Genomic DNA, 27,136 nt, shown 5'->3' on the forward strand with positions numbered 1-27,136 from the left:
CTCGCTCCTCGCACGACTGACTGCCCGAAGCCTAGAATCGAGGCTCGCTCGCTTCCTCCGTTCCCTCGTGCCCCGCCCCGCACCCTCGCGGCACACCCCCCGCGCCCCATTCCGTCCACCCAGCGGCCCACCTCTCCCCCTAAGTGGCGCCACGAGCTTGCAAAAGCTCGCCTCCCACCAAGACAACTCGCTCCCCTCCCCGCCTCACCGTCCCTCCCCCAGCTACTCGCCCCACCCCCCTTGCCCCCGTCTCCATCGAGCGGCGGGTAGCTCTTATCTACGGGGTGGCGCGCGCGGTTAAGCACCCGGCATTTCGGGATCCAACGCGGCACGGATTCGTCGCCGGTCGGCCTCGGCGGTTTTAATTTCACTCGCGGAATCTTCGCCCACTGCCGCGGCAGCTACTTCTTCTTTTTTTTATTTTCTGCCCCCTGGAGGACGAGCTCTCGCGCACGTCTGACCATTCGTTAATTAATTTCCGGGGATAAACAGAGGGGCGGAGGGCGGTACCTTCTGAATACGCGTCCGAGTTTCGGGAGAATTTCTCGCGCGCGCTGCCAATCGGGAAACGAATGTTTAGTGCGGTAGTTCGGTTTTTTTCGTACGGACGATTTGAGCACGTGTCCGAACGGAATATATTTTGGCATTTTGTTGTAACTTTATTGTCCGATGTGAAGGATTTCGTGTTGTGAAAAATTCCTTTCGAGGGTTTAGAACGTGGGCGTTTTGACTGTTTTAGTAGAGTAGAACCTCCTGAAAAGCAGAAGATACAGTAGACAAAAAACTTACCACTTTTTTTATTCTTTATATTTCTATTGTTTCTTAACATCATCTTAATACTTTAATACTTTAAGTTTTACTCTGGATCAAAAAGCACGGATTTTACGAGAAGTTTTATTGACAGTATTAGGTAATCTGTTTTATTTGCCGATACAAAATACACTAGTGAATAGTTTTTCCTCCATATGCATTGCTATAATTATCGTCTAATTGTAAGTATGGCGTCGCAGACATCACTACTGAAATCCTGAATAAACATTGATAATTAAATGTTCTAAGTTTGTGACTAGACTACAGACTTTATGCTTAATTATAGTCTATAGGGGTCTGTACAATACAATAAAAGTCAAAACTTCCATCAGGTACAACGAGTCTTCTATCTTATTCTGAACCCAATAAGATACTTAAAAGAAGAACAAAATTCCTATATTTGCGCCTGTCTTTATGAATTATTCTAGCTAATGTCATTTTGCATAAAAGTCCGCAGTCATATAGAATATCTGTTTACTCGTAACACACATAAAGAATCCTTGAAATGAAATAATCGTCTTTCAAATTAATCAAAAATTTCCCCAGGTAGAGGGTAACACTTCAAGTTTCACTCGCATTTTAAACGCGGTATCTAGGTGCGCAATTGAGTTACCTGCAATGTATAGGAAGAAAAGAAAATATTTCTCTAATTTCTACCGGTTTATTCTCCACTTTATTATTCAGCTTACACGCGTTAAAGCTCAGCCGATAATCAAATTGCGCGCGTGTCTCATGTGCGGTTACCGTACCAACCGTCCATTCTGTTTCATTCAGTCGCCTCCTTCATCATGTTCCTTTCTCCCGTCCTCTTTCTTCCAGAAACAACCACCTGTAACCCCCTCGGAGACAGACGTTCGTTCCAAACTGTACGTCCTACCCTCCAAGCACCCCCCTCCCTTCTGTCTTTCCTCGACCATCCCCTCTCCACCTTTAAAGTTAGCCTTGGCGGCCTTTTTTCGCCCTTCACCTGATCGACTCGATCGCCAATCGCGCGCAGACGATCCGTCAAAGGAGGATGCAACGAATCCTTTTATTTCATTCCTCCACTTCTGTGAACCGCCGACCGCATTTCAGAGGCTATCACTTTGATGGAGACCTTTTTTTAAATTACTTTTTTTTCTCTCTGTTTAGGAAAATGGCCTAGAAAATGTTGTCTATTTAGAACTATGGTTTATGAAGTCATAAGCACAGGAAAAAAGAATTGTAGTGGATAGAGTACATTTGACTTGATTTATGGTTCGGGTAACAAAACGTTTGGATATTAACGTATTCGGATAATGAGTGTTGGAATACAGGAAGCTCTATTGTATTATGATTGATCGAGGGTCTCATAACAATAACGACCTTCGTCAATTTTTGTTTCCAGGGAAGTAAAAAAATATTCTGGCACCTTTAAGAATCTTAAGAATCGATCGATTTTCTTTTCAGAATAAAAATCAAGACATAGGTCGTTTTCAACAGTATGGTTCCACTGCGTTATGAATCTCGCTTCTGACTACTAGAATCTGTTACCACAAAAACCGAAACACTTAACAGTTCTCAACAGTAATCGACGTATAAACAAGTAGTAGGAAAGAAAATGGGTGACATTAATATATCAACAGGATTATTATTGTTAATGTCGACGTCTGTAATTAATAAGTCGAAGTCTGTAACTAAGCGATTCGATTTTACTGAACGGACTTTTATTGTTCATTTTTATTTTGCCGTGTTTTATATTTTTAGTGTATCTGTATGTAGTTTGTTCACGGAAAATGTGTAAAATAATACGACGAGCCTTCGATGGATTACATAGTTTTAGGATCTATTTGGGCGAGTTACAGGGATGTAAATAAGTCTATTTCCATAATAGATACTATGTTTTTAAACAATTCATGTACTAATATAATGAATGAAGTAACTATAATTTAGATATAATGAACAATAAGAAAAAATGACCTCTCTTTGCCTCTGTGTCCTAACTGAATATTTAAGCAAACGACTGTATTTGTTAACAATAATTTATACTTTGTCTGTCATCTAAGTAACTGTTTTAGAAACCTCCATCGAAACTCAAGATGGTACTTTCATTTCTGTATATTTTGCCACCGATATAATTAACTTGAAATCACGTGGAATCAGAGGTATTTGTACATGACTACCAATCTGTGTCGTAAACGTGATGAATGTTAATATATTCACCGAGTTTACCACGTATTTATTCATTGTATTTCCCCAGCCAACGTAATAATTCAAGCGTCCGATAATTATATAATTATGAAACTTGACTAACGCCTTCCTATCACTTCCGTTATGTATCGGTCTGTTTTTCAATAAAAACGTCGATAGCCAGCAAATTAATTGAACATCCCGAAGCAGATCGTTTATTCATTGTTCACAAAATCAACTTACTGCAAAGCCAAACCGTGTTTTCAATACAAACACAAACTCAATGAAAGAGAAAACAATTAAAAAGAAATGAAAATTATAGAAAAAATTATATAGAAAATCGATATACGATAAATCGTTCTCTACCTCGAAAGAATAAACTTTTCATCTAAAACCCCCTGTCATGTTATTTCCCATTTATTTTTGCAAACCTCACATAATTAGAACAGATCAATCTCGGTCGCGCCATCCACCAAACAGCCGGTGATTGGTTTTCATGTGCTCTCAGCGCGTCTATTTGTTACCCATCTACAGTCTTGGCCAAAAGTATTAGGCACCTTTATTATTGCAGCGAAGAAATAGTTACTGCGAAAACTATTTCTTTGAAACCTTTCTGTTGTTCATCATCCTTTGTGGGGCATTTCAAAGGAATTTTAAAACAGTTAACAAAGTTATACTGAGCCATAAAGACCGATCCATAGTCTATATTTCGAGTTTCTTCGTAAAAGTTACAGCCTACTGCCAGTACTCGTTGTTAACACACATCAACTTACCTTTTATTTTTCTATTGTTCAGAACAGAATAAAGAAATAAATTAGTGTGATTGTCGCTTATTAGGGCAAAGGTTGGCCCAAAAAAATATGGACAACATTAATGAAAGATGATTCTTTTCACAATTTGAATAATTTGATTTTTCTTAGTACAAAAATATTTTTTAAAAATTCTTATTTTATAGGATGCCTAATACTTTTGGCCAAGACTGTATATCGTACATCGGTCGTTCATGATCGGACAATAAAATAAGAGAGTGGGGAATCTCGTGTTTTCGACAGGGAGGTTTGACAGAATTTATACAGAGTAAACTGAAGAACAGAAAAAAAGTGTAATTAAGCCGGAACCGGAATTTTCGAATCGAAATCCGCGAGTTCTCGTGTTCAAGGAACGTGTTTCCAGTTTCCAACGCGATGTGTTGTATTGTAGTTCCTCTCGTTAAATCGAATTCCTCTGTGGATAGTGTTGCACGGTAATTGTACTGCAGTTCTGTTTCCATATTCACTGATCTTTGTTGGAAGTTTCTAATTAGACAACGTCCTGATCAATTTATCTTACTGTTTGAAACGTCACCGTGAGAAAACGTACGCTTTCCATATCGTTCGTAATAGTTTTTGAAATCATCATGAGGAATTAATAATTATAAACTATTAGGTCTTCAATTCTGACTGTAAAACAATACACCGCGTTTATCAACTCTTGCAACTAATCAGAATTGAAAAAATGTATTAATTTCTGACATATGTGTTAATGAAATGGATTTCCTCTGAAAATACGTATTTAAGGTAAATATCCCAAAATTTCTACTCATTTAAGCGTTTATTCGTCATAAAAAAGGTGTGAGAAATTTTTTTGTTGTATACATTTGCAAAGTAATTGATTAATAATAAATTAACATTTAAGAATAGTATTTCGAGATGTATAATTATTACTAATGACTAATTGAATTCAATGTACTAAATGTTCGTATTTCTACTCACGAAAAATCGCGATGTACATATTTCTACTCACCATGTATACCAAAATGTTTCTTGTAATCACGACAAAAATTCGAACTATAGATTGTTAAAATAAAAATTATGTTAGGGTGAATGCTTAACTTAAATTTTATTTTATAATTTAACTAAATCCACAGATGTAAATAGACGTCAATTAGTACATATGTAACCATAATAACATTTAAGGAAACACCTTTAGGTACCGGCCGACTTCAGTTTCGACGCGTTCAACGGTTTACGCGACAACAAAATTACGAAACGTTTTTGTGGAACGCCCGGTTCCACATGTTGTACCACGGGGGAAGCGGAATGTAACGAGTAATTGATTTTAATTGCGGTCGCGTGGACAAATGTACGAAAAACCGTTTTGTAACGCGAATCGTGAACGACGAAGTAGATTTGTTTATACTTCTGTTGGGGCGTTCGGGAATTAATGGCTAAACCGTAGATGTTTATGCAAATTCTCATTTTGCAACTGTCCATTTTACAGAAATTATAACCAAAGAATTATTAATTTTGTACATTAAATGGTTTATATCTACTAGCTATCTAGACTAGTCATCTAGACTGCTTTGGTCTGAGTTCAATATGCTTTCCTTATTTGCTGGGATCACCAGCCGACTCCACAATGTCATTCTACGTTTAATCCAAGATAGTACAAAGACATTACTAGTCCTTGATAAAATTTTCATTCTAATATGTCTTGAATCATCGAAGTGATTAAAACTGCCTAAAATTCATAATCTGTTAATATTTGATTACCAATACCAACTGTCTTGTTATAATTTTTCTATAATTTTTCTATAATTTATATGCTGTTCACTAAAATTTCCTTTCATTTACAATCTGAAACGTTTAATTGAACAGTGTGTTTACGTTTGTGTAATTGTGCAGGTTACAAGCTATAGTTGAATTTAAAGAAAAGACTTCATACTGAATTCACATTGCATTGTAATGAATTGGTTATAGTTTGAGAAGCCCGTGTATCGATTGAATGAGGAATGTTTTTTAAAAAATGTAAATTTTGCGATCGCCTGTTTGCTTTTTTTCTTCTTCAACTCATTTTTTCTTATAAAATCACCTCATGCCCGGTTGTACTACCCGAGGTGAGACACCCTGTATGTAAGTAGCCTACACATTATTTCCTTGCGTACCCTACGTTTCTAGCTGTCCATAAAATTAAATTTATCAGATGCCAGTAATATTATCAACAGATAGTCGAGCAAGAATCTTCGATTACAGAGTCCAGACACAGACGAGATATATGAATAGACCTCGCATTATTAATGGACATTTTATTAATGTTACTTTTTACATGTTCTTGTTTTATTCGTTTTTATATCTTGCCTTACATTTGTATATTTGTAACAGATGAATTCAGAATAGATGTAGTTTCATAAATAGTTTACAAATCTACATGTGGGAGAATATATGTATAGCTACGTCGAACACGTAGTCTACGTAATTAGAGCTCGCTTAATGCAGATACCGGGAAATTTAGCCCTCTATAATCATGAACGCTACAATAAACGAGCTTCCATCACAGACGAGATATAAGAATAGACCTAACATGCAATATAATTTTCTGTAAATTAAAATCTCTGTAAATAACAATAAAAAAAAATTCAAACATTCTATTAAATTTGCTCCATTAAATAAAACAACTCTTTTATATAAAATATTTTTTCGTATTCGTAATAGTTAGATTAATATAATAGCATATATTTATTTATACCGGGCCTACTTGTATACATTGTATATATATGTGTCAAACTGTCGTTTAGGCCGGGCGTTCTGTGCGTCATCATGGTGTCCAACGTAGTTCCTAAAATCGGAAACTTTTATGTAGAGTGCGCTCGAATCAGCGTGATTTTCGTGGGACACCAAGTCCCATAAGATGTTAGGCACGGGTGTGCAACTCAGAGGTTTTTCTTGGTCGATTTGCAGCGCCATTGGTGATGTGACTCTGTACTAAAACGAGTACCGGATATCCGGGACGCGTTTGAATTTCGGAACGATTTATAATAGACGAGACAGGGAATGACTGGCGGCTACTGTATGAGATCCTGTATAATAAATTTGAGTTATAATAAATTTGATATTAGGTGTTCGCAATTTAATAAACATGTTTAAAACTGCAAACAACTAACATTATATTTATTATAACAAATTTATCACACACGATCCCATACAGTAACCGCCAGTCACTCACTGTCACGCTCAAAATTTAACATGATATAGAGAAAATATGTAATAAATGTAATACAGATTTAAAATTTCGAACTAATAACAAATTTATTATAATCAAAAAATTTACCATACACAATCCCACATAGTAGTCGCCAGTCACTCACTCTCATGCTAAAAATTTTACATTACATACATACAGTATACAGTCAGTTATTTGCTAAAGTATTTGAAATACCAGAAAACTCTCGTGTTTCAAATAATTTAGGAAATAAGGGACTGTATACTGTATAACACAAACAATACATACGATACATGCATACTACATTCTTTTATACTTTTTTACATAATAGTCCCTAGCCATCTTGCACACACAATCATGCACGCCACATTCATCAAATGACAGCTTTATATCTGAAAAATAAGTGAAAATGACTATAAGTATGTGCACACATAAGTTTCATAAAAATTGATTTATTCTATAATATAAACAAACTTACCCAGTTCCTCAAACTGGCTTTCTGCAGTCAGAGATGTGCCATCTTCTGGTTGCACCATTTCATCTAAAAAATAAGTAATATTGAAGGGAAAAATACATTTGCATGTAAGTTATATAAAAATAAAACATAATACTTATTCTTAGCCTTTAAAATGAAGTCGTCCTTTCTTGTGGAAAAAATACATACCTGGCTTGAACTCCCTCCACCGCCAAAACGTGTTTTATCCACCGACTACATAGCACTACATAGAAGTACATGTGTCGAAAAATGCGACTTTAGCACCATTGGTGATGTGACTCGGTAGCTTATGACTGACCACACTATTCTAATGGGAGTTAACAGCCCGTGCTATACCATATACCTCGTCTGTGACGAAGATATGCGATTACTAAACAAGACAAATTAAATCGTACAGAATTCTAAGACATTTTACGGTTCGAACACAGTAGAATTGATGGTAGACCCACTTAAAGTTCGTACAAACTTTTTTACAAGTCGTTCAGAGAATCACTTACCTTTAGCCTTAACCTCAAAAAACAATGAATAGATTTGAATACATTGAAGCTCGATTCTTCCCGAATGAGAAATATGTACGTTGTGATGTCAGCGTACGCTTATATGATGGCGACAACAAGGTACATCTAATGTAATTGTACTGTTTTAATAGAATAAAATGTAACCTTTTATTTGTTGACAGACAAGCTTTGAAGGTGGTGAATTAGTACTTACAACCCACAGAATTCTTTGGGGAAAACCTGGTGACATATCTGATGGTCAAACATGCCTTTCGCTATCACTTTGTCATATTATTTTCTTTGAAGAAGAAGCTCCTGGTCCATTTTCTTTCGGACGTAGAAAAAAAGTTATTATACACCTCTCTGAGGCTCCAGGTGGTATGTGTTGATCATACTTGAAAAATACTTCTAAAAGTTGATTTAAATAGTTTCACATAACTGTTCATTCTCATAGATAAGATGCCTGGACCATTGGATAATAGCATTTATAGTTACATAAAGTTATCATTCAAAGAAGGATTAGATCCAAACTTTGTTCTACATTTATCTGATGCTATTATGAGACGAATGTGGGAGTTAATGCCTATTACACCGATAATTTATTCTACTACTGATATGCAAAATAGTCGGAGCAATGCCAAACCACTTCCACAAATAAAAACCAGAACAGGCATCATAGGAATAGAAAGAAGTCTTCGAGAAAAACAAAAAGCGACAGATGATAGTATATCAATGGCTTTCCAAGATCTGAAGAAGCTTATGGAAATGGCCAAAGACATGGTTTCCATATCGAAAACCATCTCAACGAAAATACGGGTGACTCTCAACTGCTACTTTGTAAAATTGACATTCATAATCAAAGACCATTGCAGGAGAGACAAGGAGACATCACGGAGGATGAAACAGTCAGATTTAAATCCTACTTAATGAGTCTTGGCATTGATGACCCTGTAACTCGAGATGCATACAAGAGCAGTAATGAATATTTCAAGCAGTTGGCAAAACAACTGGCAAATATCTTGGAAGAACCTGTTAAAGTCAATATAGTTAATAATCACTATTAATCAAAAAATGACAAATTTATAGTATAATTGATTAAGTACTTTTTATAGGAAGTTGGTGGAATGATGACATTAACAGATGTTTATTGTCGTGTAAACAGAGCTAGAGGCATGGAGCTTTTGTCACCAGAGGATCTATTAAATGCCAGTAGACAATTAGCACCTTTAGGTTTACCTATAGTATTAAGAATTTTTGATAGTGGAGTTATGGTCCTTCAAATTCAATCTCATAATGATATTGCTATAGTTGATGTCATTGCAAACTTGGTAAGTATTTTATTAGAAGAATTTTTACAGACAATACGAGTCGATCATTCTGTTATAGATAAAGGACAGAGGGTCTCTAACAGCAGAAGAACTTGCACAATCAGAAGGTATATCTGTTCTTCTAGCTCGTGAACGATTATTAGTTACAGAAAAATATGGTAAAGCATGTAGGGATGACACAATTGAAGCTTTAAGATTTTATCCTAATTTATTTTTGGAGGGAAATGACTAACACTGGTTATCTTATTGCCATATAATTATAAGAATGTGCTAACTTTTAAACAGGCATACTTTATCTGTGTTATAATATCCGTTATAAGAAGTTCATATATTTTTTATGCCTTTACATTTTACATGCATGAAAGAGATCAAAGTTACATATTTTAAAAAATGTGAACAATACATTAATTTACAGATTAAAAAATTCGTCATCTTTAATTTAAAATTAATATCCATTTTAATTGTCTCACGATCATCTTTCAGATTACAATTTAGATTTGTATAAAACAAAAAGAAAGACAAAAAAACTTTGTAAGTGCACACAAAAATGCTTTAGAACAATGGTTGTATTAATATAAGACTACCAAAATGTAATTGCTAAATATTCGACAAAATACCTGTATATGAATAAATAAGTATGTGTAAACATTTGTAAATAAAAAATGTTAAAATTTCTACACATATGACATAACTTGTCCTTAACTATATAAGGCATTTGTGAAAGTTCAACGGTGTTAGATTATTTATGAAACAACGTGAATATAATATTATGTATCAATAGTCGTCATTGATCGTAATGTTTTGAATTAAGATTTAATGAGGATCTACAAGAATGTATTATTGCACATTGATTTTAGAAAACTTTCCAAGTACCTGTAGCCCTGCTACCCTGATCTGGAGTTATAAAACTAAGACAGGAAAGTAAATATAATCTTCATATAGGTTCGTGTGAAGAGAACAAATTCATTTAATAAAATAGCCAGATATACATTCGATTTCTTGAACTTTATTAAAGTGTCGTATGTTCTTATCGATCGCAAGAATTTTCTATTTCCCACCGACTTCATTGACTTTTTCCGCGCGTCATGTTTCATGAATGTGTATGGTCGTGTCATTGAGTTCTATACTAACGGTAGTACATATAGAGTTAAATGGTTTATTGCAGTTTATTGTCTCATCCTTTAAAGTTTAAACCGAAGCATCGCATATGTTCCCGCCAAATCATATTAGACACACGTAATATGAACTAAGCATATAACGCTCTATTCATGCTAATAATACTACAGTTGCTCAGGAACGTCGGGTATTAACATTAAATTAGAAATGATGCTAGGACTCGGGTATTAACATTAAATGGAAATGATGCTAGGACCCCCAGAAATATTAGGCCACGAAAATGTATTAGATGTTAAGTCCAATTTTATACCTCGTCTTTATTGTAAGTTCTTCCATATAACAATTCAACACTCTGAATCACTATTTCCCTGAGAACGCTGGGAACCAACCAGCAATGTATTCAGCATCGATGCATTAAATCATAGTGACATGCAGTGACATGCGTTCATTGATGCATAGAGGTTGGCAATAATGTACTCATCACAAGAAGGTGACAACGCCGGAATGGAATGAAAATTATTAAAAATGCTGTTTGTTTAACAGTTTTACCATTCATGTGACTAAAAAATGACGGAAAGTAACAACAACTACACCAATACAGTTCGAGATTAAGACTAGCCTAAAAATAGTACCTTATACTCTGAAATTAGAAGAAGTACCCTACCGTAACGGTCGTGTACACAATAGCACGGTTTAGAGAGATTCAGAAGGCTTGAAGCCGACTCTCTTTCAACCGCCAACGATATAAGAGCCATTAATATTCATCTATTATGAACGTTGGTCGTTAGGACTTGAAGAAAATAAAAGTTTCTTTAATACTCAAAAGAAATAAAACTTTTTTAAACTTGCACATAAAATGGCTTTACCACCAAACTACAAACAAGTAGCAATGGCTACATCAAACATCGTTGCATCGAATCGTAAGCATTATCAGTTTGTTACTTAATCTAATATATTTCTTCAATAAGTGCATATGTCACAAAATATTTACATTACAGAACGTCTTAGAGCTTCTGGTGGAAGTAGTAACAGCTCAACAAATAGCGTAAGTGAAACCTCAGTTGAAATTGTGTGATGATACCTAAAATGTATACTTAATTCTTCTGATAATTTATAGAAAGATACACCAAACCCATTTGTACAAACACCTCATAGCCATCCAGGATTTACACCACAAAAAGTTGGAAAAAATACAAATGTATGTACTTTTTCTTCAAATTAAAATTAAGACAAACATTTGAAACTATATTCACAAAAGTTAAAAGTGTGATAAAAGGTAATTCATAAATCAACATGTGTATTATAAAAACAGGCTGACTCGCGTATGCCGAAACCACCTAAGCCACCAGAGAAACCTCTTATGCCTTATATGAGATATAGTAGAAAAGTATGGGACCAAGTGAAAGCTCAGAATCCAGAATTAAAATTATGGGAAATTGGGAAAATTATTGGTCAAATGTGGAGAGACCTACCAGAAGAAGACAAAACAGAGTTTATTGAAATGTATGAAGCAGAAAAGGTATAAAGAGCATTGATATTTTGATATAACTACCAAATAAAGAAAAATAATGTTTCTGTATTTTAAACAGGTTGAGTATGAAAAAAGCTTAAAAACTTATCATAATTCACCTGCATACTTAGCTTACATTGCTGCCAAAAATAGAGGAAAATCTGGTAAATAGTGCATATTTATAATTCTTACATGTACAAATGTAGATTATCCTATGGATAGTTTTAAATATATCTTACATTTTTTTAACAGCAATGTGTGCTGCACAACAAAGTAATGATGATCGAGAGAGTCATGAACGTTCATCAGTTAGTACTAAAGGTCAGACAGCTCAGGATAGAAGAATAGACATCTTACCTGCAGAAGATGATGATGGTATGTAAGGATATTGTTACGTTGGAATATAAGTTACCACTCTCACTAAACAATTTAAATTTAAACAATATTATGAACTTTATGCGACTGTATATATGTAGAATACATAGAATTATACATGTTATTTTATTTTACAGATCAAGACGATGGATATTCAGTGAAACATGTTGCATATTCTCGATATACCCGAAATCATCGTCTTATTAATGAAATATTTAGTGATACAGTAGTTCCTGATGTTCGCTCTGTTGTTACTACACACCGTATGCAAGTATTACGACGCCAAGTACAATCATTAACAATGCATCAGGTAACATTCATTATTGAATAAGCAAAAAAAATGTACTTATTGCAATCCTCATGTTGAATTGATAAATGTTTGCAGAAAAAGCTTGAAGCTGAATTACAACAAATAGAAGAAAAATTTGAAGCGAAGAAACGTAAATTTATTGAAACAAGTGAAATATTTCAAGAAGAATTGAAAAAAGTAAGACACTACTTTTTCTTTTTACTAAAGTGATTATTGTAATAAAATATAAAATTTTCTTTTTTAGCACTGTAAACCTGCAGTAGACGAAGACACATTTAACAAAATGGTAGAACGACAGTATGAAGCTCTTAGACGAGATAGATTAAAAGGAACAGAAGAAAATCGTTCAGACGGACCAGCATCAAGTGAATCAACACCAAACTCAACACCTACTCCAACGCCTGCTCCTGTCAATGATGAAACTCAATCCGATGTAAGCAACTGTGGAATTATAATTGTAACAGTCATTCCTTATTATTTATTGTAGGTTCCTGAAAACGAAGCACTAGATAAAAAACCGAATGGGACTGAAAAGACTACAAATGAAATAAAGAAAGAAGCATCTTCTCCACCATACACTGAAAATAAACCTGAACCTCCGCTAGTTCAGGGAAATTTGAATCAACACGCATCCAATTCTGGAATGTATTGTGGGACTGTTAGTCCAATACAACAGCAGCAACAAACGCCGCCACCACCATCATTACAACAACAGCAGCAGCAGCAACAACAACAGCAGCAGCAGCAGCAGCAGCAACCACCGCCTTCACAACCACCACAACAGCCACTACCTCAGTCTCATCAACAACATCCACAACAATCAGTTCCGCAGCCGCAACAATCTCCTTTACAGCAACCACAGTCTACTACTACGGCAACAGCAGCGCCAGCTAATATGAATTCAAGTGTACCTGTTAATACAAGTGCAACTGCAAATGCACCAACTATGCCTCCAGTTTCTTCGCCAGCTCCACCTGTGCAACATACTCCTCACCAACAAGGAATGCTCGCCAATCATTCGATGCCACCACATCAAGGAGGACAAGGAACCCAAGGAACACAGGTGCTTCCACCTCAAGGACCTGTTTCTAATCCACATACCCCTCAGATGATTCCACCAAATCAAGGCTATGGTCAACAATATCAACCAGGACCAACCCAACAAGCTCAGAATGTTCCGTTAGCTCCAAGACCTCCGCATCCATCTTATACTTATTCACAGCAGCAACCGTACCATCAGCCGTACCCTCAATATGCACATCCATATTACCATCAACCATATTCACAGTACTCGCCACACGCTATGGGTCGTCCTCATGCCCATGGCCCTCATAGCCCGCACAGTCCACATTATCATCCACAATCTCCTCATGCCGTCGGAGAAAATAATACTGCTAATAACAGTGTACCTGGTTTAAACACTGCTTCTGCACCAACATCCGATGCTAATAATTCATCTTACTCCCCGGCATCAGGACATTGCGAAAACGAACGTTCTGTTCCCTCAGAGAATCAAGAAAGCCAAGTAGATATTAAATCAGGTTCTGGTTAATTTTTCTTTTTTTAATAATCACATGTCTATTTATAGAATTCCTTTGAATTTATGTAAACTGTAAAACTACATTCAAACAATATCAATGCATTTAATCAGTTACAATAAGAATTGTCAAGTTCATCCAGTTTGTACAATAAAAATGCATTATTAATCTTCTTTTTATTTCGAGTAGCGATATTGTGATTAGAACCATCATGTCACAGCATGACATGTAACTTTCGGAGATATCGGAGAACACATTTGTACAATGAACAAGATGTTTTCGCACATTATTAAATCTTCAACAATGTACAATCAGTCTTTTACTTCACAGGTTTCATTTGCCACAATCCGTCGTTCAAGTAATGACAATTTTCTATACCCACTCCTTTGTTCACTTTAACACTGCAAATTACATTATTATAAGGCACCTAGCACTTCATGTACACCCGCGAGCAAACTCGGCTTCCACTAGGGGAAAAAGTGACGTAGAAGGACAGTCTTCTACCACTCAGTAAATTTATTTCAAGTACTGAAATAAATGTTAAATTGAATGTTAATTTGGCATAAATTGTAATAATTTCCGATATCAAATTTTAGGAGGCCCTTTCCCAATACTACTTTTTCCCTAGTGGAAGCCAAGTGTGCTCGCGAGGGTACTTTGTATATTTACTAAATAACATATGTCTCAGTTACTTACATGTCTTCAGTTGATAATGTAGTAACACCAACAGCTAAAGCATGTTGCTTGCCCTCAGCCATAACAGCCTATATTCTTAAATTAAGAACTTAATAGATTAACAAATATTAGCATTGACAAATAACATATATAATTTAAAGTGTTTTAACAAAAGGATACAACAACTGTTCCTTTTTCTACAGATGTCATCTTTGCACCTTCCGACGTTAAACCTGGACACATAATATTTGCTCCACTAAGAACGAACCGGATAGCACCTTTATCAACTTGTTGCATTGGTAAAAAAAATGGATCTAAAAGTTTTTACTAGATATATAAATATATACACACAATTCATTACTATATACGTCCTTAATAATTTCTTTTCTATAAAATTTTTATTACAAAAATGAATGTGTCACTCACATTTATGTAATAATCTTAAAGTGGGCATCCAAGGTCCTTCGCGTTGACGAAAAAACATAAGATCTCCTGCTGTATTTACTATGATCTCTATGTGATCATGACTAACATGAAAAAATAAATATACATGTAATCATTTATTAACAAATTTCCGTTTAAGAAGTTTTACCATTTTACAATTCGAAAAGATTCCTTCTTTGGAATAATAGCATCCACGTGACTCTCCAAATGAGGATAAAGTTCCAAGAGTTTTGAACGAATTCCTTTCTGAACTGATGATTTTAATTGTTGTATACCAGAAACACTGTCTTTCTCGTCAAATCTAATAGAATATTAAATGAAACCTAAATTTATTAGCAAATAAAGGTTATATTTTCTTAAGAGACGTAATGACACACATACTTTTTAAACATCTTCCTGTTTTTTTATAAAACAATGCTACACGTCAACGAATTACTGACACCTAAATGATACATTCAATCAGACAATTCTTGAAATGAATGTTGATCTATAACAAGTTCGATGCTAGCCGGTGTACCTTACTTTGTATAGTTCGGTATAGTTATATATACTATACTACAGGCTCGTATGGTGCATACATGCTTTTGAATCAAAATATACACATATTTACACATAATATTTGTATCATGCATGAATACTTTTGAATGAACAATGAAATAATAAGATTCTTTCATTTTTAGTATAATAAAAAAAACTTTTATCCCTAAATTTGTGCGACTCGTAATTTAACATAATAAAAGCAGAAATTTAACTTGTATAATACACAAGGTAGTCCATTAAAAACAGGTAACCTTCTCAGGGGAAATAAGCACTTAGAAACGAAATAAAACATAACAGAAAATTGTTTTCACAATCCTTTGTTTTCGGCATTATTGATTTTATTAATATTATTTTAGAATGGAGCGGTCCTCTCTATTATTCTACAAGCCTGTCGTAACGATAACACAGTGGTATTCACAAATCATCGGGCGTGCATGACCATAAAAATCAACCTTTTTCAAGAATTATCACGATGATGATTTCGGCTAAACGTTATACAGAGACAATTAAATTTATCATTAATTGAATATTGTAATTTAAATACATTTTCAATTAAATTATGATCTTTTAATTTAAACATAATCTTAACTGCATGCTTTCTTGCTTCAGATTCATCATTGAAATATTTCCCGCAAAACATTATAAATACCCCAATGGAAATGAAATAAGCAATGTACGAATTTAAGTTGTCACCATTATATAGAATTTAGCGTAACGTGTATTTATTGCCGTTAGTGGCTGTCTGTGAGTAAAAAGGAAGTTCTGTATTGTTTAAATATCACGAAACATTTATTGTTTCTATAAAATGCACCGAGCTCAAATAAATACACCGCCGTCTCTGTGATAGCCATGATCGATATATATATATATATATATATATATATATATATATATATATCCGCTCGTCGGCGGATCTAGGGACAGACATACTACTAAGGACAATACTGCATTACTGTAGTACTGTATATACGTACATATAAATGAAATATAAATTGAAATCTTAAACATTCGTATTAGAAATATAATATCAGCAATGATCTAAAATATTATGATTTAGTAATGTCAATTGTATGAGTTGGCTACAATGAATTATTATTGGGGACTTTGTCGGTCTAAAATCTGTCGGAACCTATCCTTTTCAGTTCATAACGTTGTTACGCGAACACGTGGTTAAGTGTGTAATTATTGAATTTAAAGTGAAATAAATACGCAATCACGTAAGTAGATACGTAAAATTAAATTCTAATATGTATTCTTTATAGGCATAATGAAAATAGATTGATCTCTTTTAAAATTTCTGATTTTCGTACATATTTATATTGCATCTAGTCACGCAATGGCATTGCATTGTAATACTATTTAAGGCGGAATGCATGAAGTACTTTATACAATTACTGTAATATTATCTTGTTTTTATACATAAATTATAATACAGCATATAAAGTAATTTTATATCATGTGTCCTTGTAGTACATTATAGACATTTCTAAACTTTTTATATGATCTATTGTATACATATCATATCATCTGTTACTTCTTCCAATTATATTAGATAAGTTTTTGTTAGGTTGTATTGCACATACTACCTTCCTCTTTCCTCATTTTACATTTAGTATTATAGTTATATACATGTAACTGTGACTGGATTTTAGCTACAACTACAATACAATTTGTGTTAAAATTCTAGATCGATAAAACATTTAATCCTAAAGCTTTATATTTATTTTTTACTTGCAATTTGACTTATTTAAATTAGGTAGAAGGAGCTTGGTTTTATTGATGTTCAATGCATATTGAACTGCACCATGTTGTGCAAACATGAAACTTGTGAAAACATATACATAATGAATATATATATATATATTTATGTAAACGTGTAATGTATCAGCAAATATAATTTTGTTCATTTTTACAGAATGCCCCTTGCTAAAGATTTTCTTCATCCAAGTCCAGCTGAAGAAAAAAGGAAACATAAATTGAAGAGGCTTGTGCAGAAACCAAATAGCTATTTTATGGATGTCAAATGCCCTGGATGTTATGCCATCAAAACCATCTTCTCACATGCACAAATATCAGTGGAATGTGATGGTTGTCGCACGATACTCTGCACACCCACAGGTGGTAAAGCACGATTAACTGAAGGTTGCTCTTTCAGAAGGAAGGTTCAATGCTAATATCACAATGATTAAGACAATATAATGTACACATTTCTCTTTATATTCAAGAAATAAACATAATTACTATATAAACATCTTGTTCTGTTGTGCCTGTGTTGTGTGTATTGTGTAATTTTGGTTCATAAAATTGAACTGTACATTTCTACATCTTAAGCAATAAAATAAATGTAGAAATATTATTAACACAATTTGTCTTTATTTCGATTTTACATTCAGTTCCTCTATGGTAAATTTAACAATATCTTAAGTCCGTTTATGTTTATAATAAAATATAAACAAACGTTTTGGATAACTACTGATCAAATAAATTATACACATAAGTGATCTGCATTAAACAATTCATCGGATTATGGTCGCGAAATATGATTTTCATAAATTCAATATTAAATGACTTAATTTACTACTTATGAATGTAAAATTGCATTATACGATTGGAATATGCCCGCTGCTACTTCCACGGAACGTGACTTCAAAGATAACTGTAATCAAAATAAATAGTCAAGTACATTATAAAATATTTCTTCACATATGATAAATATTCGATTGAAAACAACAAGCTTACGGTGACATTTGGGTTTCCTGGCTGAATTTTCAGTTCATTTAATACCCAAACGTTGTTTGTTAATTTAAGAGATTGATACAACATATCCTGACCTTCTACATTTCTTTTGGCAATTGTAAATACATTGTTTTGTTGCATTTTTTGGACAACTTGATCTGCAGTTAGCATTACTCCTTTTAATGTGTACTGTACCTATAAAATTAATATGAATTATATATTTCGACTAATATACTGAATAATATCGGAGACAAAATTGTCAAACACCTCATTCTGGGCAGGTATATCCTTCCAAGTACTAAGAAATACCCTTTTATCTAATTGTCCATCCTCCGTAAAATATGCATTCATGGGTACGATACAAGCGAAATAAAATATATCAATGTTATTTTTTATTGCAACTTGAAGATTATTCAAAGGTTCCATGCGTTGTACGGCACCGGCGGTAGATAAGATTACACTCGTATCTATACTAGCGCCAGGATTTAAAGGACTTGGTACTTGTAATGGCGCAGCAGGAGTTAAACCAAAACTATTTTTATTTAATTGTATCGCGAAACCACCCATAGGCTGCATTGCTTTGTTTGTAAATGTCATATCCATGCTAATTTGTCCGTTCCTATTTTAACATAACGTTAAAAAATTTATTTTAATTATATTTTACTATATACTACAGAATGAACATGATTTTGACATATGTTTGCAAGACGGTTGTATACCGACCTCTGTTTCTATCCATAACATATTAGGTGTAGTCACTTGATAATTTGTGAAATATAAGTATTTGAAGTAATTTGCAAATCAGTGAGTAAAATTAACTAAAACTTAAAAAAAATAATGAGCTCCACGTTTTAAACACATCAGCAGCTCATTTAACTGTCTATGTAACTGTCACTTTATCAAAAAGATCGACATTCACACCAGCGTTATCAGAAGAATTCCCTACCCGTAGGGACAAGGTGACGTCACATAGAGCTATATGTAAATATATACTAATACGACTTCTGCGTGAAATCGTGACGTCGCGTCCCCAACACAAATATACGACCCCCACTACTCCCTAAGTACGTCACTTTGTCCCTACGTGGCCATGTTTTTCCTACTTCTGGCAACGCTCTCCTCAACATATGATGAAGATACATTGTCGTAATTATTTATATTTCTAAAATTATTGAGTGTCTACACATAGTATTTTGTGAATCCTAACAGGCATCAGTGCACTACCATTCCACAAAAGTACTCGGAATTAGAGACAGACAAGGGTATGTTCCTTAAAAGTTAATAGTACATACTTTCTCGAGAATGTTCCCCATATATCAAGTCCTTTGCCTTTCTCTGCGGGTAACCAATTAACCTTTGGTGCAATGAAAGAGGTAAGTCCTTGATTAAAACCAAATATGTCGCCAAGAAGTCCGGTTGTGCTTTGAGACACTACTGGTGCAGTACTTGCGGTATCAGTACCACCCAAAATTCCATCCAAACCACTTCCTAACAAGTCCATACCTAATCCCGATTGAGAAGTTGGTGTTGGATTAACTATAGTTGAGCCACCTGTGAAAGTTAATGCGCTGTATAGTTTACGAAATAAATCGAAGTATTAATACAGTAATCAACAACTACTCACCAACGTCCATACTAAGCAGATCACCTATTAGAGAGTCTTGAGCAGGAATAACTTGGGCATGAAGTTGTGCTGCATGTTGTCCTGAATCTTCGCTCGAGTTACTTCTAGCAGGCAATGATTTTCTAGCACCAGCTGCTCTACCTTCAACGAAGGCAGTAGGTGGTTTATGATACACAGATGCCAAACTTGAAATATGACATATCAGCTCGTCCAATAATGTAGGCTCTAACAGATCTGTTTCTTCTGAAATCAATGGTTTTTCAGCAAGTACAACTTCCTTGGCAGCTGCTGGATCAGTGCTAAGCAACCGCCAGTAGATAAATCCTCGATCTCTTAAGTCAGGATTATCGGAGTCTTGTGTCGCCAAACTAAGAACTTGCTGAACCAATTCTTGGGTATCCGTAGGACGTTTAAGAAATAGTTTAACTATTGCTGTAAGCAACTGTAATTGTACTTGCGTATTTTCATCGTGGAATCCCTCTAAGAAGCTTTCAAGGAGTTCATCAGCATTATCAATTCGCTCAGCGTATTCTCCGATTATCCATATCATAGATGCGCGTGCCTCTGGCTCGTCGAGCGTATCCAAATTTTCACAAAGAGTTGAAATTATACTTTCATATTTATTTGGATATTTTCGGAAAATGTCTTTTATGACAACGATCGCTTCTTGGACAACGTAATTTACTTTTGTTTGTATTAAATCCAGAAGTGTTGAAACGCAGCGTTCCGCGGAAGGCTCGACTTTGATGGCGCAACGACCGATGGCTCTTACAGCTTTTCGTACAAAATCTACGTCCACTTCAGTGGCATATTCTTTCAACTCGGATAAAACCTGAGCTATATTAGCTTGAGATGCTAAACGAATCATAATATCTAACTTCTCAAGTTTAACATAAATTGGATCGTTGTACTTGACAAAGAAAACTTTCATCTCATGCTTTAAGATATCTGGCCGTTTTTGTACAATAAGATTTATATTTCTCAACGCAACGTATGAAACTTCCGGTTCGGAACTAAGTAAAGTTACAAGTGGCGGAGCTAATTTCTTAGTTAAGGTACCAACAAAGTCCGACTCTGATTGTAACATTTCCATTAACTTCATTAATACCTGAATATGAAAGGAGATATTTTTAATATTTCAGTCACGCGATATGACTTTATTAATTGAAGTATTTATTTGTATTTGATACGCAACCTTGACAGCAGATAGAACAACTGCAGCATTAGCATGAGCTAAGCGTGGAGTAATTCTTTCGCAGATGCTTTGTGCTTCGCGTTCGTCTTTAGGTGAATAGTTCGCCAACGAATCCAAAATGAATACCTGACCCCATTCTGTACATTCGTTGAGAGCTGTTAATAATTTGTTAATCGTCTGTGCATTCATTTCAACTAAAGGTTGTCCATTTGGACTTGCTTCATTGATTTCCGAAAGAGCAGCCACCGCATTTGCAACAACCTAAATAGAATTGAAGAAATAAATACACGTATGTTCTCGGATAAAATTGTTTACACAAAAAGAGGGCAATTAACACATTCGAAACCGATAATTCAGCATATGAATCGTACAATATCCCACCATTTTAGCGATGACACAGCATATAGTCACATATAGAAGATACGTGAGCATTGCCGGTTTTTGGAAATAGTTTTGTAATAATACATTAATATCGAATGTGTTAATTAAAAAAATAGAAATGCAAAAAAGTCAATCTTTATAATATTGGGTACACTTGGCCAAACATTGTATAAATCCAAATTAAAACATTTAATAGATGTATGATACTCATAATATTGTATTTAAATATGTATTCAAAATGTTTTACAGCAAATTTCCTCTTAATATGATGTATAATATACATAATGTACTAAATGTGCATTTTCTTTTGTGTATTTTAAGAAAACAGGAAAAATCTAAAGTTTGCTATCTCTTTGTCCGAGAACGTGTTTCATATTAATATGTAAACAACAAGTAAGCATGAGACATTTATTTACCATAGGATTACTGTCTGATAGAAGATCTTTCAGTTGATCCAAAAATCCTTGATCTTCGACTAAAGCTGCATTAATATCATAAAGCTTGGCTACGCATACAGCTGCGGTCTTACGAACATACGGATCCTCATCCTTCAGGCATTTTCGCAGTGGCTCACAGAGGTACTCAGTAATCTTGTCCACGCGTATACATCCCATTGTGCGAACTGCTAATGCACGAATCAGCGGATTTGGGTCCTCGCAGTCCTGCGCAAAAATCGGGCAAGCCAGGGATTCAAGTCTAGTCACAGCAGTGGCTATCTATCTCAACCCATGAATTTTAACGAAGTAGAAAGTGGTATGGTACCTTTATCATCGGAGATGTCGCTAGATCCTTTTGCGTGTCAGAACGAAAAAGGTCAAATTGGTCACCGTCACCATTTTGATTAATTGTTAAATATTATACTTATCAACCATTTAATGTTATGTGATGCGGAACTGTTCATTTTTTAAAGAGCACGAGATTTCCTTTTTAATTTCTCTATTGTATAGTTCTTTCGTTCATAATAATGATATACAAATGAAAATTATATTGCAGGTTCTCGTATTAAATTCAATGTCATGCGCATAAAAATATGTTACATGTTATCTATTGAAACATTAAAGAATGTACATCCATGTGTTTATGATGAATCGCATTAAGAAATGTTAATCTGAACACTGATTACACTTATTAATTAATAGTAAAGTTCCGAAAAGAATAAAACACTTTGCCGTGCAGATAGTGTAAATACGCACTGCGTACAAGCAGCAATTTATAATGCAATCATACATATACAAAATGAACATTTAGGGAATTGGTTTTTTCATGCTGTTTACACATTAGACGTCTGTGATTAAGGAATAAATTTTCGCTGTTAAACACTGAGGCTCCTTCAAACATATTTCATTAAAGACCAATTACATCTTTCTTAAATGTATAGATAGCTGTGTCATTATTATACAGGATTCTATAAGCTGTTGACTTGTATATGACAATTTTCGTGACTTGTAGAAAAAGTTCCATGCTCCACTTTGAAATACAGCACAAAGTATACTAGTGCATTAATATTCAAGGACTAACATATACATTATTGAATTATTGACACACCTTTGTTTATTATTCTGCTAAGTATTACAACCTTAATAGTTCCATTCTTATTTCTTATGCTGAACTAAACTGAAAAAAGATACTGGAATTTGGTGGTAATAACATAATGGTATCACGACAGATCAATAAAAATTATGAATGAATTACTTCTTAATTCTAAATGCAGAGATAACATGGATTATATTTTATTTAGCCAAATTCCAGTCTCGTGCCCTTTGAAAAATAAGCAGTTCATTTAGAGAGAACAAAAGGTACATTCCGTCCCATAACGCAGACAGCTCTGTGCAAACTGATATAATTTGCAAAGCACGGTCTGTACATGATGTGAGGCAGGCTGTAAAATTAATATTAAATTTATTTTGAAAAAAGAAACATACATAACTTAGGGAAACTTCTACTTAAAATATTTTCCAGCTTGCCTCTTTGCAGACAGAGACTCTCAACATCATCCAAGTGTCATTAAAATATATAAAAGGGTAAAAGTGCATTAATAAAACATGATAGGTATTTATTAAATTTCTAAGCTACATTACCTTGACAAACGTGTTGACAGCCATGATAGCCATGTCTGGTTGACTTTTGGCATAATTCATCAGGTATAAATACACCAGCTTTTTCAGCTCCAAATTGTCTGTCTGCATACAGTTGACCACATCTGGGAAGAGTGCTGATACGTCCTTACCCACAGTCATGGAAGCTATGACCTAAACACAATTAACATTATACTTAAATAACTAATAATTGGTAGAATGTCTTTATGAAACATAAAGACTGTAATAATAATAATAATAACAATAATTGTCAACATGTGAAATCACAAAAATAACAATGTTATAGTGTTTAAATAAATTATAAAAATATAAATGGAATTTATATTGAATTTAGTGAAATAAAATTTTAAAATACGAATAGATTAATGAAATTAGTTACATAGAAAAAAAATTACAAAGTAATTTAACAAATGAATTGTAATATCATTAAAAATTTTAAGTTTTAGAAATTTATTTGAAGGTCTTCAGTCATCCTTTTCTTTGCGCAGCATGAAACAGATTTGTTTACTTGATGTTTATGAAATGATAAATGATTATAGGTCGTGCGGTCTGTAATATTAAACAAGAATTTATATCATTGTTTAATTAAACAACTTATTTAAACAAAAATACATTACCTTTTTAATTGCATTAGATTATTTAATAACTATGAATAAAGTACATGTGTATTGATAAAGAAGATGAAATCAATATTAGATTATAGTGTTTTTTCATAATCCACTTTTATTAAGTAAAGAACTAAATGAAGGAAATTAACTAACCTTTTTCACAGCTTCTTTTTTTTTCTCTTTCTTGTCATTATTTAATTCTGATTTAAGTTCAAATATTTCACCCTTTTTTGTAGTGGTAAAATACTTTGAATCTGTCATCTTGAATTACTTATTTAATTATTTCAGAAATTTATGATGCAAAAGATTAAGTATATACTCTGAAAAAGAAACAACTATATAGTGCGAGTGCAGCAGTGTAGCAAAATTAAATAAGGTTCCAATATAGCAAACCATGACAGGATCAATGTTTAAGATATATAGTATGATCCTACTAACTCTATTCAGAATCTAATATATCAGAAAAACATCTCTACTTAATGCAGTCATTTACAATTTTATGAATATAATAATAATAGAGATCTTTTGTATGCAATGTAATAGTGCTATATTGTTAAAAATGTCGGTATGTACACTTTTTTTTTACATTCTTGTGAAATCGTAGAGTCTTAATTTTTAATATTTACATGAATTGAAAGATAGTAATGCTACTTAAAAATATTTCGTTCTGAAGTACCTCGATTATGTTAAATGGTCAACAATTATAAAAGAAATCTAGTTTTGACAGAACATTGACAGCTACTGAAGCAAAACGCCCTTCAACCATGGACTAAATACACACAATGGATCCATACATTGCATACATCTCTCTTACCAGTCCTACCCAGCATACCCCACACCAACGTTTTTACCTCTGTGAAGTTAGCCGGACATCTTTAACTTTTTAACGTTTCATTATACCCAATCGATTGGTGGTCGTTTGGTGGTCATTCATGGCCTAATTAGAACATTTGGTGGTCACGCGTCCTTTTATAATTAAGTCATCAAAATTTGACTGTGAAGTTAGCCGAAAATTTGTTTTTTTCGCCGGATTCAGTTTTTTAAATGCTCAATCGATGCGTAATCGTTTAGTGGTCATTGGTGGCCGAATTACAACATTTGGTGGTACCACCAACGAGGTATAGGATAGACCTATCATCTTATGGGACTTCGTGTCTCATGTTCTAAAATACCGATAGTGTAAAAAGTCAGGGATTTTCTGCTGCCTGTTATGAGAACGGTGAATTTGTGAACTACGTTAAATCCATTCGAGCTCAACAGTTGAACAGTTGAACAAACTTTGTTCGTGTCGAATTGTTTTTGCCGGCTTGAACGACCTTCCTCCTTGAACGACCCAAACACCAGATAGTACGGCCAGGTTCGCAACGTCACTAGCGCTTTGAACCGACAGAGAGCACCGATATCGCGGCACGCTCTACCGTACTCTCTCGCTCGCATACTTCCCCCCATAGACCACCGAAATTTTTCGGCACGCGTCACACCGACGGAGAGCACCGGTACCGCGGCTCGCTCTATCGCTCTCGCTCGCACGCCGTGACGTCACCCGATTCCCGGAATCCCGCGGCTACGAGATGGCTCATTATGGTAAGGCTTCCCGCAAGGGAAATTGTAAGCCGCCGGTCAAAAGGTAGATTTAATTAATTATTTATGAAACTACATCTATTCTGAATTTATCTGTTACAAATATACAAATGTAAAGCAAGATATAAAAACGAATAAAACAAGAACATGTAAAAAGTAACATTAGTAAAATGTCCATTAACGATGCATTTAGAATAAATTGTCTTGTAGTTAAGTGAAAAAATATATACTTTTCCGTTTCATGTTTCATGACTGTCATATTTATCCCTTAACCTTAAACTGAAGCATCGGATATTTTTATTCTCGTGAAATCATATAGATACACGTAATATGAATGGAATATATAACACTTCATTTGTGCTAATAATACTCAGAATTCATGCTTTATCGGTAACGTCGGGTATTGACACTAAAATGGTAACAGGGCTACGTAGCCCTATGAACGTGGGACAGAAAAACGCATTGGATGATAGGTCTATTCTATACCTAGTCGGTGGTGGTACTTAGTTTCTATAAAAAACGAAAAAACGACATAGTCATCTGGCATTTCAGGATACAGGTGTACCAACGCACGTAAAATTTTATTCTATGATCTTGAACTATGAACTACCTCGTATGTGCTCGTATGGCAACTTCATGATCGTTTCATATTTAAGTATTAATCAGTATTAACAGCTCTGGTATTAATATAAGGGTATATCAAAACATGTTATCTAGTCCCATTCAGTCCCATTTTAACAATAGACGAGGAAAACATACAACCAGGAAAGTTTATCGTGCACATCAGTGCGCATCCGTTTGCGTCAATTGCATGACAGTTCCGCTCAGTTCCGCTTGACAAAAGAGGCAAAAAAGTCGCTTCAGTCGCTATCTAATCGCTATAGAATCGTCATTGTCGTCTCGACATACGTATATCAGCGCTGTAAAATGTTAATAAATGTATTTTTTGTTAATTTACCATAAACGTATGTTGTCTATTGGATCTTCACTTATCGCTTGTGTGAAAATTACTAAGCCTTCCTAACGATCCTCTACACTCTACACTCTAAATACACCGATACTGTATTCAAGAGTATTTAAGAGAAAGTCAAAGAGAAGTTCAAATAATAAAGCCGTTTCTTGTTTATATTCGGTGGCACTAGAAATTATA

The 27,136-nt window shown here is 34.3% G+C and overlaps 5 protein-coding genes across 6 annotated transcripts; 3 read left to right on the forward strand and 2 right to left on the reverse strand.

Annotated features, from left to right (window-relative positions):
- The first annotated feature begins 7,845 nt into the window (after positions 1-7,845).
- On the forward strand, positions 7,846-9,489 carry LOC107185849 (vacuolar protein-sorting-associated protein 36). Its single transcript, XM_015573621.1, has 6 exons — positions 7,846-8,049; positions 8,112-8,307; positions 8,384-8,745; positions 8,802-8,966; positions 9,042-9,257; positions 9,316-9,489. The coding sequence occupies exons 1-6, from the start codon at positions 7,954-7,956 to the stop codon at positions 9,487-9,489; spliced, it is 1,209 nt and encodes a 402-aa protein (XP_015429107.1). The 5' UTR covers positions 7,846-7,953.
- Positions 9,490-10,868: 1,379 nt separating this feature from the next.
- LOC107185785 (SWI/SNF-related matrix-associated actin-dependent regulator of chromatin subfamily E member 1-like) lies at positions 10,869-14,285 on the forward strand. The gene is made up of 10 exons (XM_015573544.1): positions 10,869-11,293; positions 11,372-11,418; positions 11,491-11,571; positions 11,686-11,892; positions 11,963-12,047; positions 12,136-12,258; positions 12,396-12,568; positions 12,644-12,745; positions 12,813-13,001; positions 13,056-14,285. Exons 1-10 carry the CDS (start codon positions 11,230-11,232, stop codon positions 14,118-14,120), a joined length of 2,136 nt encoding a protein of 711 aa, XP_015429030.1. The 5' UTR covers positions 10,869-11,229; the 3' UTR covers positions 14,121-14,285.
- Positions 14,286-14,375: 90 nt separating this feature from the next.
- On the reverse strand, positions 14,376-15,686 carry LOC107185786 (malignant T-cell-amplified sequence 1 homolog). Its single transcript, XM_015573545.1, has 6 exons — positions 15,607-15,686; positions 15,374-15,526; positions 15,208-15,308; positions 14,962-15,095; positions 14,803-14,870; positions 14,376-14,507 (listed from the first exon to the last, which is right to left on the reverse strand). Exons 1-6 carry the CDS (start codon positions 15,615-15,617, stop codon positions 14,426-14,428), a joined length of 549 nt encoding a protein of 182 aa, XP_015429031.1. The 5' UTR covers positions 15,618-15,686; the 3' UTR covers positions 14,376-14,425.
- Positions 15,687-16,787: 1,101 nt separating this feature from the next.
- LOC107185825 (40S ribosomal protein S27) lies at positions 16,788-18,014 on the forward strand. The gene is made up of 2 exons (XM_015573592.1): positions 16,788-16,982; positions 17,681-18,014. Exon 2 carries the CDS (start codon positions 17,682-17,684, stop codon positions 17,937-17,939), a length of 258 nt encoding a protein of 85 aa, XP_015429078.1. The 5' UTR covers positions 16,788-16,982; position 17,681; the 3' UTR covers positions 17,940-18,014.
- A 286-nt stretch (positions 18,015-18,300) lies between these two features.
- Positions 18,301-24,672, reverse strand: LOC107185783 (AP-1 complex subunit beta-1). Of its 2 annotated transcripts, none has more exons than XM_015573541.1 (9): positions 24,559-24,672; positions 23,780-23,950; positions 22,118-22,363; positions 21,321-21,581; positions 20,126-21,233; positions 19,794-20,052; positions 18,769-19,120; positions 18,505-18,690; positions 18,301-18,421 (listed from the first exon to the last, which is right to left on the reverse strand). In XM_015573541.1, exons 1-9 carry the CDS (start codon positions 24,664-24,666, stop codon positions 18,347-18,349), a joined length of 2,766 nt encoding a protein of 921 aa, XP_015429027.1. In that variant the 5' UTR covers positions 24,667-24,672; the 3' UTR covers positions 18,301-18,346. The 2 variants fall into 2 exon arrangements, with proteins under 2 accessions (XP_015429027.1, XP_015429026.1); XM_015573540.1 differs by having other exon boundaries at positions 18,505-18,696.
- Between the last annotated feature and the right edge of the window lie 2,464 nt (positions 24,673-27,136).

The sequence above is a fragment of the Dufourea novaeangliae genome, unplaced genomic scaffold (genome assembly GCF_001272555.1).
Source record: "Dufourea novaeangliae isolate 0120121106 unplaced genomic scaffold, ASM127255v1 scaffold56, whole genome shotgun sequence".
Taxonomy (NCBI): Eukaryota; Metazoa; Arthropoda; class Insecta; order Hymenoptera; family Halictidae; genus Dufourea; species Dufourea novaeangliae.

Coding starts and splice junctions, on each gene's coding strand:
- LOC107185849 (XM_015573621.1), top strand. CDS start 7,954: ATGAATAGATTTGAATACATTGAAGCTCGATTCTTCCCGAATGAGAAA. Junction 8,308..8,383: donor CCTCTCTGAGGCTCCAGGTG/GTATGTGTTGAT, acceptor TCATTCTCATAG/ATAAGATGCCTGGACCATTG. Junction 8,967..9,041: donor TCTTGGAAGAACCTGTTAAA/GTCAATATAGTT, acceptor TACTTTTTATAG/GAAGTTGGTGGAATGATGAC.
- LOC107185785 (XM_015573544.1), top strand. CDS start 11,230: ATGGCTTTACCACCAAACTACAAACAAGTAGCAATGGCTACATCAAAC. Junction 11,419..11,490: donor GTAACAGCTCAACAAATAGC/GTAAGTGAAACC, acceptor GATAATTTATAG/AAAGATACACCAAACCCATT. Junction 12,048..12,135: donor CAAAAATAGAGGAAAATCTG/GTAAATAGTGCA, acceptor TTTTTTTAACAG/CAATGTGTGCTGCACAACAA.
- LOC107185786 (XM_015573545.1), bottom strand. Junction 15,309..15,373: donor TCTTTTCGAATTGTAAAATG/GTAAAACTTCTT, acceptor TTTTCATGTTAG/TCATGATCACATAGAGATCA. Junction 14,871..14,961: donor TAGAAAAAGGAACAGTTGTT/GTATCCTTTTGT, acceptor TTAAGAATATAG/GCTGTTATGGCTGAGGGCAA.
- LOC107185825 (XM_015573592.1), top strand. CDS start 17,682: ATGCCCCTTGCTAAAGATTTTCTTCATCCAAGTCCAGCTGAAGAAAAA.
- LOC107185783 (XM_015573540.1), bottom strand. CDS start 24,666: ATGACAGATTCAAAGTATTTTACCACTACAAAAAAGGGTGAAATATTT. Junction 22,364..23,779: donor CTGTCAACACGTTTGTCAAG/GTAATGTAGCTT, acceptor ATTTTTGCGCAG/GACTGCGAGGACCCAAATCC. Junction 21,582..22,117: donor TATCAGACAGTAATCCTATG/GTAAATAAATGT, acceptor AATTCTATTTAG/GTTGTTGCAAATGCGGTGGC.